The sequence below is a fragment of the Pteronotus mesoamericanus genome, unplaced genomic scaffold, assembly GCF_021234165.1.
Source record: "Pteronotus mesoamericanus isolate MK-2021 breed Mesoamerican mustached bat unplaced genomic scaffold, CSHL_Meso_final contig_68, whole genome shotgun sequence".
NCBI classification, from domain to species: Eukaryota; Metazoa; Chordata; class Mammalia; order Chiroptera; family Mormoopidae; genus Pteronotus; species Pteronotus mesoamericanus.
The window spans coordinates 22828999-22842606 of record NW_026555234.1 but is presented as its reverse complement, the minus strand read 5'-3'; the positions used below and the strand labels follow the sequence as shown (position 1 = coordinate 22842606).

Here is a 13608-nt window from a genome sequence, read left to right as displayed (position 1 = left end):
CACTTGGAAATTGGGGTACTTAACTGCCCTCTTCCCTGAGTGTGTCCTTGAGTGTGAAATTCATTGATTAAGGCACGTGCCAAAAGTGTCTGGTACGCAGTTGGCTCTCAGTAGAGGGCAGTCATTTTGTGCCCACGGATGACTCAGAAAGGGGATGCGTTTTCCTAGCCTTCAACTTGTAACTAATTTTGAATTTAAAAGTAAAAACTTTTGTTATGGAAATTTTCAAACAAACTCAAAAATAGAGAGAATACTATGAATGCTCTTAAGTCATGGAGTGATTCAATTATAATATCTACCACTTACTGAGTATGTACCATATACCTGGTGTGCTTTGAAAGATACGTTCCATGCACTAATGGATTTAAACCTCACAACGGCATCAGGTAGGTACCACCTAGTACTCATTTTGCAGGTGAAGAGTTTAGAGAACTTGTTTGAGTTACCAGCAAGTCTGTGGTACGGTTTAGACCCCGACCAGCCAGCCTGGCTTCCGGAGCCACAGACTTTGCTGCTTAGCCTGGTCCAGGGAGAGCAGTCCCGCGCTTCAGTCTGCTGGGGTTGGGACCTGTTGAGGGACCATGTCTGATGGCCCCAATGACGAATGGACTCTGAAAAAGGAAGGAAGGGACAATGGCTGATCTTTGAAAAAATGTCTGTATTCATCAAAATTTTTCCTGCTAGTGTTTTTGTTTTTTTTTGTTTTTTGTTTTTTTTTAAATATTTCTCATCCCCAGAAAGAATATGCTTAGGATATTTAACATGGCTTGATTTTCCAAGTAGAGAGATCCTGAAACTTTCCCTCCTAGACCTAAAGCTCTGGTTCTGGACTGAATCAAAAGATTTGCCCTGAAATATGACTAATATAGCAGGACAGGAATATTATGTGTTTTTCGTATAGTCTTGTACAGTGTTTAAAGTTATCTTTTTTTCCCTGGAAAATGTTTTTGTTTTTTGTTTAAATTTGGATATTTGGCCAAATTATTTTACTGTAGTAGCTTGTTTTACTATAGAGTTGATTCACATATTCAAAATATATCTACTCATTGGTTAGGTTTCCTTTTTTTTTTCTTTAGGTGGTTGGTACTAGAAACTAGACTTCGTATTCTAAACAGAATGCTATCAAGATGGCAGCAAGATTTCTCTCTCTTTCTCTTTTTAAAAAACAGAGCCAACCCACCGGCGTCCCCTCCCCGCCTTGCTCTCCCCGTCCTGCGCCCTTGGCCTGAGCAGCTCGGGCTAACATGCCCGCTGCCTGATTTATTTTGGCAATGCAGTTAAAATGGTTTCTTTTTTCCACAGAAAATGTGTTTTGATTTCTTCTTAGAAGAATAAGCTTTTGTTCTCCAAAGTTAAATCAAATTGCTTTCAGCCTACAGATGCCACTGCCTTGTGTTCATTGTCACTGGTCTTTCCCTTTTCCAAGATGACACTGTCGTGAGGGTTCTGTATCATACGTTTCTGAAGTATATACTCTTTTTCCCATTTTATGGTAGCATCTTATTGAAAACATTGACATAGAAAGTTTATAGAACAGTACTTTTTATCAAAACAAATTCATAATAGTAGACATCTCCTAATTTTAAATTGATTTATTATTAAAACTTCTATTAATTGTAATGTTTTATTTTTGTGAGTAAAAACTAAGTTTTAAACTGGTTAGGTTTAATTTTAACTATGCCACTAACTACCAATGATTTTAAACAAATTACTTAACCTCTCCAAGCCTTGGGTTCTTCATCTTTAAAATGGGGTTGTTGCTGAACTTAAATGTCACGATACATGTGGAGAGCTCTTCCATCAGACCTTGGTATTAGTATGTATTAAGTGTTCACTATTATCAATACCTTTCATCCCATTCTTGGTGGCCTTAGTTATTTATTAACTGATTCTTCAAGCATCTACTTTAGGTCCTGTGAATCCCTTTTTCCTTCTTAGGAACATTAGAGCTCTGGACTTTTATGACATCTCAACATAGAAGTTTGGCAAATCTCTTAGGAATTTGGGCCATTGTCTTGTTTGTGTTAAGAGGGCCTTAGAAATAACCATTCCTCTCTTCCTGGAGGTGGAATCAGAATTAGTTACAAGGTAATAGAAAACTTTTTTGAAGTTTTTTTTTAAATTGATTGATTTGAGAGAGAGAGAAGGGAAGCGAGAGAGGGAGAAAGCATGTGAGACATCGATTCGTTCCACTTTTTCATGCATTCATTGGTTGATTCTTGTATGTGCCCTGACTGGGGATCAAACTCGCAACCTTGGCGTATCCGGTCGTCGCTCTAACCAACTGAGTTACCCACCAGGGCTGGCAGTGGAAAGGCTTTGCTAACTTAAGTTCCTTTTATGATAAAGATCAGAGGATGGCAGTGAGAACTGGGAAGTTCTCTGTCCCTAACAGTGCAGCACTGCTGGGGCTCTACTCTGCCCCTTTTTGCCAAGACTGTTCTGGGGGTCATGCTCCCTCCTTCCTGAGTGTAGTGGCCAATCACAAGGTCAGCTTTTCTGACCTTTGGTGCCTTCCTCTTCTTTCTAACTGTGGGGATAGACAAGCCTTTCTCCTTTCCTTTGAACCCTGTGCCAGGCGGTGTGGTGGAGGGTCCCTGTGGAGCCTCCCTGAGCTCGTGTTGCTTTATTTGCAGTCACGCTTCTTTCATGAACTCCCCTGGGGGATGGAGAGGGTGGGAAACTTCAGGTGACACTAAAAAGTGAATATTTTTCTCCATAGCACATAATTTTTTCAGGGTAACATTTTTTAAAAAAGCAAAAGGGATCTCAGGTTTAACGGAAGCCCGTTTATTTGATTCACTGGTCTCAAAGGGGGCCATGGTATATAAATTTATGAAAGGAAACCACACTCTTATGAGTTATGGGTGATAATCTTTCCACTTTACAGATGAGGAACCAGGCTCAGAGGGATTCATTTTCCTCAGATCCCTGGGCTGGGTGGGGCGAGGGCTCGGGTGGGAAGAAATCCATATTTTGGAGCTAACATGGTCAGTGGCTTTGAAGTTCAAGGGAGCTTTGCTTTCTCCCACAAGAGGAAAAACGTCCTTATTCAGCTTAGCCTAGGAGTTCACAGTAATGATCACTTTGACATTATTAGCCTTCACTAGGCAGGGCCTCCTTTGCTCTCCCGTGGGGACCTCCTGATGCTACTTGTTTGAGCGGTGCCTGGATCAGGTCTGGGTTTGCAAGCTGTTCTCCTTTCTCCCAGGAAGACTAAGATCATAGACTGTGAGATCTCAGAGGAGCTGTGATTGCTAGTTCGGGCCAATTCAGGTATAATTATACCTATTAGAAGTATGTACTGCGCCTGGCCTTGGCTGTGTGGCGTTGTAGATTGTGGACGGACAAGGGCCACGCTCTCATGGAGTTTCTGTTCTAGCTTTTATCGTGGACTATTCTTCCCATGCCCCCGGCTCCGTTTTAGAGTAGGCAGACCATAGGAGGTTATGTGTGTAGTTCAAGGTCATGCAGATGGTTAGTTCCAGAGCCTACACTGGGTCTTCTCGATGGTTTTGTCCCTCCACTGCCTCTGAGGTATTGGGTGTTGAAAGTACACACAATAATTGAATAAGTCTCTAAAAATGGAACTCTTCACCCTTTCTCCACTCCTTCCCCAGCCCACACAGATCTTCATCTCCCGGTCCGTTCCCAGAGGCCACTACAGGCACGTAATCCTTTCAGGACTACGTTCTGCATAAGCACATGCTTATACATCACATATGCGTCTCTATGGTTCCCCTCTTTGTTGAAGCTGATGGCTGTAGGTTCCTTGGCCTGTTGAGTTTTTACTCTCCCACATTGCTTAAGCCATGGACAGTAAAAATGCTGGATGCTGTTTCAAAGTTCCGTGCCCTATTTGTTCTTTGTTGTTGGGAACGGCTCCAAAACATTTATGGACAAAATCTGAGAGCTTTGGGTGGACCCAAAAACATACTTTGCTGTCATCGCTGTGATGTTCTAAGTTATTCTTCCTTGTTCTGGGCACTGAAGAGACTCAAATGTATTGTCAGTGTTCCCATATTTAGACGGCATGAGAACCAGAGGTTTTTGTTTTGTTCTGAGTTGCCATCAAAACAAGCCGTCTCCTCTCCACGCATGTCTCCTAGGCAGGGTCAGCTGCTGGGCCCCTCCCTATTGTTAGTCAAGGGATTGACCCGCTGACCCCTCAGAGAGCTTTTCTCCTCTCCCTCGGGAGCCCTGTCATTTGATCAGAACTTAAGAAAGAGAGGCCGTGGCATCTGCCCTTTTCACCAGAGGAGCTGCAGATCTGGACGCTCACAGAGACTTGGCAGGACCTAAAACAGACCTGGAGGGGCTTGAGGGAGGCAGCAAGTGAAATGTTCTTAGTGACATTTGTGTCTAGGACTAGAAAGAAGTTACAACCAGGATTTTTATTTTTCTTAATTTGTAACTTTAGGCTTTGATCTCTACTAACATTAAGTAGCTTAATAAAGCATAGTGGCTTTTCCCCTCCAGTAGCAGGATGTAGGATTGTGGTCTGTCCGTTTTTAGCTGTGTGATCTCGGACAAGTAACTTAGCCTCTCGGCCCTCAGCTTCCACTTGTGAAAAGTGGGGATAGTGACCATATCACCTGCCTCTGAGGGATGCTCTTCCTTGGCACTTAGTGCTGAGTAGGCAAATGCTAGATGTCACTATAGATTATATCAGGCCCTATCTATACATTTAGCAAATAAGCTGTGAAAAATGAATGTTGTTTCTATATTTCTTACTTTTTCTGCAACTCAGAAAGACCAGGTTTGACATACCTACAAGGTAGTGTTGTTCACGTGATGCTCAGGTGGAGGCTCACCAATGGCCGGTTAGCTGAGCTCTAGGTCACGAGCCAATGGAGAGGCAATTTCTCACTTGTTTGCTTTTCCTCATTAGAAAGGCATGGCACTATTCAGAGTAATAAGTTATTCTATCTGTAACTTAATGGAGATTGAATCTCCGTGATTCTATCTATAACTTAATGGAGATTGAATCTCCGTGATTCTTACTGAATCACAGTTGTGTTGAGACTCATACTCCTGAATTGCCTTTAAATATTTCTTAGGCGAACCCTGTTTCTCCAAATACAGAACATTTTTTTTTATGCCAATTATATTTTGCTTGGAATAAAGTGCTCTGACTCTCACAGTTGTAAGGCTAGTAAATCACAAGTGTTCCCTTCCTGCCACTTGGGAAACCCATTTTTGCTAAATATATGAACACATTTAAATTGCTGTGAGGGCATAACTCAGTAACGAGCAACCTTTAGACTTCCCAGTAAGATCCAAATCTAATGACCGAAGATTCAAACCATAAGGAGTGCAAATCTGTCATCAGCGTTGCGCCACGAAGAAGGCGGTGACATTTGCACGAATACCCATTTTATCCCGGTGTGACTTTAAGAAGCTGTTTCCATTTCGAATGGAAAAAAATATCTAGAAACATTTTAATTTTTCCTGAATTGACCCACATACGTAAGAAGTCACTGCCTATTCATATTTTGAAAACCTAAAATTTTAATTATTAAACTCCTTCCCAAAGTGTGGGGGGCTGTAATGTGGCGATCTGTGATGCTGTGATTCATAGTAAGAAATAGACACTTGTTCGCCATCCAGCTCTGGCACAGAGCTAATGGAACGCTGGGCATTTCCTAAGTGGTAAGAGCCAAAGATGTCTTTTGTTATGCTGCTGAGGTCACTCGTAAAGCCCCTAGTAACCCAAGGTGGGAGCTGGTTGCCAGGGGAGCCAGGCAACCATGTGATTGGAGGGTAGAAACTTGCTGTCCTGTGTGTCCCCCATCCGCCCCCAGTCACACACACACGTTGAAATTGGGTGCAGAACCCTTACAATCAATGCATGGAAGAGGCAGTGTTCAATAAAAATTGAAAAATGCCCAACCTTACTAACAATCAAATAAATACAAACTGAAATGAGATCACGATTTGCTTTTCTGTTGGCAAAGGTGAATGTTAACACTAGCATGACGATATAACTTATATCCAAAATGAAGACTCTTCTGAGAGTAAAAGGAGCCACTATCAATATTATTCATATCTAATCATGAAATAAACATATGTAAACCAAGATCTCGCAGGCAGACTGGTTCCGTGGTCCCCCTGGGTAGCGCCGTGTTGAAGACGGAGGAGGGAGATGGGCATTGTCACACACCTGAGCAGGGAGGCCACGTTGGGGAGTGGAGCCATACGTACAGACACAGAGCATCTACTACATATTAATAGATGAAAAAGCAAGTTTGGAAATACCCAGTTTTGTTTTGGGTCGCATTTTGTCTTGGGTTGAAGCTGATTATTTAAGTTTCTCTCTACAAGCTCCAGGCTCCAGTGATGCCTTAACAGGTGTGAGAATAGCTCACTCACTTGCTTGTTAAAATAGACCTCTGCAGATGAGCTGAATTCTGGTTCCAAACTATTTTGAAATAAGTTAAAAAATGATTCTGTTATTCAAAAATTTTGTAGTTCAGATTGAGTTGCCAAATTTGTTTTTTTAATTTATATTCCAGTCCTTAAATGCTTCTGTCATACCTGTTTCTTCTTCCAGTTTCTTTGATATATTTTTTGACCTCGGCTAACTTTGTAGTGTTGCATTTGCAGGGTTCGCCCTTTGGGACTAACTTTAGTTCTTACGGTTATCACCACTTGACGACCAGTACAGGGTTTCCCTCTTGACTTAAACCCTGATTCGTGCATCAGTCCACTGGGCACCTTGTACGAAAGCAGAGTCTTGGGCTCCAACTCCGTAGATTCTGACTTAGTAGATCGTGTGTATGGCCCAAAGAACCTGTAGTTTTTGATGATATTTGAGCCAATTCCAAAGCATGTGCTACCGATCATCCTGAGAACGCTGACTTAAAGAGACCGCATGGACTGACCTAGATTAGCATGAATCTGTTGTGCTTTCTAAGTAAACATGGAGCTTTCATTAAAATACAAAGGTATTAATATTAATTTATAAAATTTACTACAAATTTTAGACCAGAACAAGAGTTCAAGGACTACGGACACCAAATGCCTTCTGGTATCTTCCTGTTAATCTACAGCTGGCAAGGTGCCAATCTATGCAGGCAGTGTTGTTGCAAGATCACACTGTCGCATGGTTGCGTGTTTTCCACTAGAAATGGCCAGCACGTTACCAGACTGTTAACTAGAGCCCAGTACAAGATAATCCTCTAACTAAGAAGTTTGATCTTGGAGAGTTACTTGTAACTATAGTACTTGAATGCGAATATTACTGTTGCAATTTTAACTCTGTTTCTGTAAATAACTCCTGCCCTTTGTTTTATTTAAAAGTGCTCTAGATAATTCTGAAGCCAGCAGTGTGCTTCTGTGGGCTTGTATCTATTCCCTGTCATATAGGGGCGCCTTTGGTCTGGGGCCCCGTCGGGTGCCGGTTTTCAGCGCCCTTAGCCGTCGCCGTGCGGCCACAGTGGCTGCCCCAGGGAGTGGCCCTGCCAGCGGTTCTGGTTCCTGCACCTCCCTTCTGTGGCCCCGCACAGGTGTCGAGCAGAGAAGCGAGGGGGCCGGCGCCTCTCAGTGACGCCACGGGTGTGTCTGGAGTGACTGGCGTTGCAGTGCAGTGCGGGGTGACTGTAACATTCTTCCTGTGTGGCCGGGGCCGTGTTAGGGAACCTGTAAGCCTTGGTTTTCTCCTCTGAAAACGGGAACTGCTGCTGACTCATGGAACTGTCAGACCGACTGAGTTACTGAATCTCAAGTGCTAGGCAGGGACGGCGGGCCTGGCGCCCAGAAGGCACTCCCTAAATGCCAGCTTCCGTTGTTATTGGTCAGGTAGTCCTTTCCTTCCTTGACACCTGTCCTTTGAGGTCTTAGTACTTAACGTTTTAAATCATGTTTGTAGTTTTTTAAGGGATGAGATCCTTTTTTCTAGTGAACCCTTTCTAACAAGGGACATATATGTCTTAATCAAAAAGATACAGCTGCTCCCCTCCCCCCTCCCCGTATTTGAAGTTTTACTTTCCACGGTTTCAGTGAACCCCCCATCAACCGTGGTCCAATAATATTAATTGGAAAATTGCAGGGAGAAATAACGCCCAGGTTTTCAAGTGCGAGTCTTCCCCTCTCAGGGGCGTGAAGAAGCCTTGGGCCGTCCCGCTCTGTCCTGCCCAGGCCGTGAAAAATCATCGCGGCTGCCCAGCGCGTGTCTGCTCCCGCTCGCTAGCCTCTGAGCGGTTGTCTCGGGTATCGGGGGCCATTGTGGTGTCTCAGTGCTTGTGCCCAGGTGACCCTTATTGCTCTTGCTGTGCCTAATTTCTCAATTAAACTTGATCACAGCTGTGCATGTATAGGGAGAAACATAGTATATACAGGGTTCGGTACCACGGGTGGTCCCAGGCATCCCCTGGGGGTCTTGGAACGTACCTCCTCCACGGATAAGGGGCGACTGCTCAATATGTGGCTTCGGGGGAACTCGAACCTAATAATGGAGTCATGGCTTTAACTGTATAATTAGAATTGTGCAGTAAGCAATAAACTTTAAAGAAAAAAATAACCTCTTTAATCTCTTATTCTTTCTGATCAATCTTTTGAGGTTCTACATTTCTGTCCATCAGTGTTTTTTTGGGGGGGAAATAGTCATCCTTGGGATTTATGAATTGTGTTTTCAATATAGAGAAGTTTTGCTTAATTTCTTCCAGCTTGAGCACTCACTCATATAAGACTGTAGTTACCGGATTTGCCCCAAAGAGAGAGAAGTTGGTCTTATTAAATAGGGCGGGGTCCCCTACGGCGGGTGAAATGAGAATAACGGGGACGGGGGGGCGGTGATCGCCGCCGCCCCCCACCCCCCCGCGCCCCCGCCCCCTGCTGCTGGCCGTCCCAGCGCTTACATCAGCCGGTCAGCCGGCCACCGTTCCCGCCTGCTGTGACCACAGCGAAGGCACCTTTTAACGTCCGTGCGCTGCGGTAAAGAAAGAAACCCATTTAAAGTCTGTGTATCAATATGGTTATGTTCACGACCGTAGAACGAAATGAGAAGAAATTTAACAGTGCAAAAATGCGTCGTGACAGCGTCCCAGAAACAAGGCTCCAGTTGGAAATTTCCAAGCCGTAGCGCAGGCGCTGTCTTCTTTCCCCTAGATGGACATTCTGATAAGGCAGGTATTTTACCTGGAGACGGAGAGCTCCTCTGCTGGGAAAGAGTGACCTCTCACCAAGTGTGTGTGTGTAGAGAGAGCGCCAGGACTGCAAATCAGTGCTGACGAGCTTTTAGTAGAGCTTTTAAAAAGCTGTCCCCCCTCCTTTTTTTTTGCTTAGTTTCTGGTGTTAGTGGTGAGGACTCGGGGCTGCAATTTGTATTTTTCACTTTGTCTCTAAAAGATTCTGTGTACAGTGCAGTTTTAATCGGCCACAGAGGGCCGCTGTTAGAGCCGTTGTTCAGGGCAGAGAAGGCAGGATGGCGCTGAGCCCAAGAACTCCCCGTGGGGCCGGTGTGCTGACGCCGTGGCTCTGTCCTCGGCATTGGACCTGAATCATCCTACGTGAAACCCCGCTGCCCTAGACGGGGTGCGCCGGCTCCGGAGCTAGTCACGTGTCAGGCTGTGGGCGCCTCATCTCTAGCCCTGCCTCCGTCGGGCACACCCACTCCCTAAAGTTGGTTGGATCTGTGCACAGAACTCCAAAGGGGAATTTCTCTTACGTGGGAATGAAAACTCTGGCTGTGATGAAACGTTCCAGTCCGTGCCTTACATCCCTCACCTTTTGCCCTGTTTTCCTTGATGCAAAAAAGTCTAGTTCTAAGGGAGCAGATGGTAAAAGGAGAAATAAAAATAGTCGAATACCTAATTTCTAGACAATGGCCTAGTTTGAAGTTTTACTGGGAAAATTCTGTCTCTTTCTTTTTTCCCTTTTAGAACCATTTTTCTATTTCTCCACCTCTGGCCTTTCTACATTTTTTCTTGCTCACCTCTTCTGTATTAATCAACTCTCAGCTGAAAATATTCCCAGACTTGACTTTGCTCAGCTTTAGCGTTCCGATCCATAGTTCAGCTGTGCTAGTTGCCGCAACATAGTGCAGGGGATTACTTACTTTGTTTATAATTAATAACTCAGTTTGTGCTATTTTAGGGACAGTGTTTTATTTCCTTTTTAGCTGAGGGGTAAGTGTCCTTTATCTGGCCTATTTCGTTCAGTAAATATCTATCTTTGTCTCTCTCTGTCTTTGTTTCTCTCTCTCTCGGAAAACCACTATGAAAATTATAAATTACAGATGACAGAAAAGGATAATATGGATACTAATAAACCATATTTTGAAGGACAAATTAGAAATAAGTATAAAGTAATGCTTAAATTAAGACATCTCTATTGATTTTTCGCTATTTCTCCATATTTTTGCAAGTTGGTTTCATCTCTGGTTTTGTTTAGCATTTATAGGCAAACATCCTTTTGGCAGACAAGAGAACGCTTTCTTCCTTGACCCGGTGTAGGCTAGCCGCCCTGGTGTGTATGTTTCAACATACACAGCCCTTTCCTGGGCCGTCCCAGCATTCAAAACAGGAAGGGAAAAGAGTGCATAACTGCCTGTCACTTAGAAGAGACTCTTGGGGGGAAAAATAAAAAAGATACTCTTTGGAAAATAGGAAACTGTTTTACAAGTTTACCAGATAGGCCTTGGAACAGTTGATATCAGAACTTACTAATACAGTGCAGAGCCCTCGAGGCACAGTGAGGACCTAGGACTGGGCAAGTCATCACGTGTTCTTACTTGCTGGTGAAATCCCGGCCCAGCTGCCCTGTGTGCTCAAGAGGCTCCAAGTTAACTCTCTTTGGTGTGGCTTAGACACCTGATATCTGAGGCTCCTTGTGACTGAGCATGTTCACTTGACACTATGTGGCTGAGGAGTTAAAGAACACGGTCCCAAGGAGCGATACATGACCCACAGGGAGGAGGCCCGCCTTAGAAACTCATGTTAAAACAGACCGATACCCTCAGTCCACTGTGGTTCTCAAATTCTCGTCTTTCTTCATTTATAAAACCTTGATAATGAGGTCTTTTTGAAATTGTGGTACTTAAATTTCTTTAGACAGAATTCTAGAAGAACCGTGCGATGGGGGAAGGAATGCCATGGGATGGGGTGGGACGGGGTGAGGGCGGATTACAGTTTCTCTGTGTTTTTAAATATTCAGGCAGATTAATATGTGATATTATGCTTACTTGTTATAAAGCTTTACCTTTCTTGATTTCTTTTTCAGGAATGACTTTATTTGAAGAATTCTAAGAGACTGAAAACGTAGCAAGATATGAAGTTGCCCAAGGAATATATTTTATCTTTTGTATGACTTCTATCGTGGAGTATGCAGGCATATGGAAAAAGCTAAAAGGAAATGTTGTTGCTCTACTGGATACAGAATTCAGTTGGCATTGAAACAAGTTTTGGTTTAAAAAAAATCTGGTGAAAAATTTATTACGCTTCCAGGAAAGAAAAGAACTCATTTTTTTATCTCCCCAACTACCTTCAGCCACTGCCCCTTCCAATCATCCATCCCTGGCCTTAGTGTATACTGTTTTTCCAGAATGATCACTATGTACAGTGGAACTATTCATGTACAGTCTGAGCTGATGCTTTGGGGGGGTGTGTGTGAATACGTGTGTGTGTGTGTGTGTGTGTGTGTGTGTGTGTACGCGCATGTAAGTGCTTCTGTCCCCCAACCCTTACTTCCTATTTTACTACTGGTTGTAAGAAGATGTTCTTACAGTTTAACTGTTACAAAAGATAAAGATGACTCTGGTGGTGAAAGGTCCTTGAAGGCACCCCAGTCTAGCCCTGAGAAACTGACCACGCGAGAGGTCATGGAGTCAGATGGCACTAGCTGGCAGACCAAGAACCCAACATGCTGTTCTCTTAGGTCACTTGTAAAATATTGAGAGTTTGTTGTTTGTTTTTTTTTTTAACTTGAACTAAGCAATTCTTATTTAGTCCGTTCAATAAAGGGGAAAATAGGTTAAAGTCACAAAAACAAAACACTCTTGTTTTGACAACCTGAGGTCAAAACAAAACAAAAAAATCTCCACTGCTTGTTTCAGATGGGCCCGCACCTTCCTCTGCCTTGTGTTCCCTGGTGCACTTGCTGTTTTGCATCTCATAACTAATGCTCCTTATTTACAAGAACCTTCGTGGTTATTTCCCCTTTGGGCATGAAAAACCCTACTTTTTTTTTTTTTTTTTGTCTTAGAGTTTATGAAACACCTGCCAGAACTAGAGGACATTGCGGTAGGTTGGGCCAAAGGCTTGGAGGGTCCACTTACAGGGAAATCTCCAAGACCTATTTACTTCATGCTTCTTTTATTTCAGAGAGAAAAGCACATTTCTCATTTGACTCCAGGAAAATGATTTCCATTAACATGTATTTGAAAGTAGTATTACAGTAGATATACTCATTCCATTCTGTTTCTGGCATCAAACTAAAAGTTTCTAACCTTTTAAATGAATGGTAGGTTTAGTTTCATGTTTGGACTAGAATGGTAGGTTTAGTTTCATGTTTGGACAGTGAATTACAGGAAGTCAGTAAGGGTGTAAATTTCACTAAGGTCCAAAAAGTAGCAATGTAAGAGTTTGGGGGATGTGAATTAATGTACATAATATACGTGCAGTCTAGACCAATATTTTCAGTTTAAAAAAAAAGCATCTTTTTTTGTCATTGTTTAAAGAATATGCCCTCAAAATGGGGAGGGATAATATGTAAAATATTCTTCAGCTTTAAGTATTTTTTAACTTTATTCAGGTCAGAGCACTTTTTTAATAGCAATACAACAGACAAGAGAATACTCAAAAATATTTAAAGTTGTATTTATACCAATAGTACATTTTAAATATTTTCTAATACTTGAGCAGTTTTTGTCTGTTTGTCTTCCAAATATGCCAAATGTTAAGCATTCAATATTTTCCACACATAAGCTTTCTACTGGTTTCTATGATCTAATACGTACTCTTAAGTGTTCCCAAAGCAGCTGATGTTTACAAGCCTTGTGTTTTCCCTCCTTCAGAAGGACTGGGGACCCACAACAAACATACTATACCAAACACTAATGAGGGACTGCCTTCGGGTGTGATAAGTGAGTTGGCTACCACCTTGATGTAAAAATTTGTAAAGGAAGTTTTTCACCCTTTTGAGTGTCAAGTGTATTTTTAACTGTCTGGTTTGTACTTTTACGACTTTTGTACTACCAAAGCAGAGTTAAAAATAAAAATGTTAAATACAGTGTGCTGGTTTTGAATGATCCAGTTGTTGGTGCCCTGTGTACTGAAAGTACAGCATGGTAGTGTAATTTAGGGGCTTAATATTGCAGGGCCTAATTTCCTATGTCTGATTTGGCAAGTAATCATCTGGCTGACTTTCCTCGTTGGGTTCCTCCCTATGGTAACACCATTCCTCAGCCCCGCCATAATGATTTTTTAAATTTGAAGATAATTTTGGAGGTGGAGAAGAATTGCAAAAGCAGTACAAAGAGTTCCTGTGTACCCTTTACCCCATTTCCCCTAGCGTTAACATATAACCACGGAACAATGATCAAAAGACATTTAACATAGGTACATTATTACTAATTAAGTCACAACTTTATTCTGATCTCACCAATTGTCC

General features: G+C 42.7%; 1 protein-coding gene across 1 annotated transcript in view; it reads left to right on the top strand.

The window, feature by feature from the left end:
* The window catches only part of RELL1 (RELT like 1), a 61190-nt gene extending 47980 nt beyond the window's left edge, over nucleotides 1–13210 (top strand). Inside the window, exon 7 of the mRNA XM_054582035.1 lies at nucleotides 11221–13210. Within this exon, the coding sequence (XP_054438010.1) occupies nucleotides 11221–11226 (6 nt within the window). The 3' untranslated portion in view covers nucleotides 11227–13210. The remainder of the gene's footprint in view (nucleotides 1–11220) is intronic.
* The last annotated feature ends 398 nt before the right edge of the window (nucleotides 13211–13608 follow it).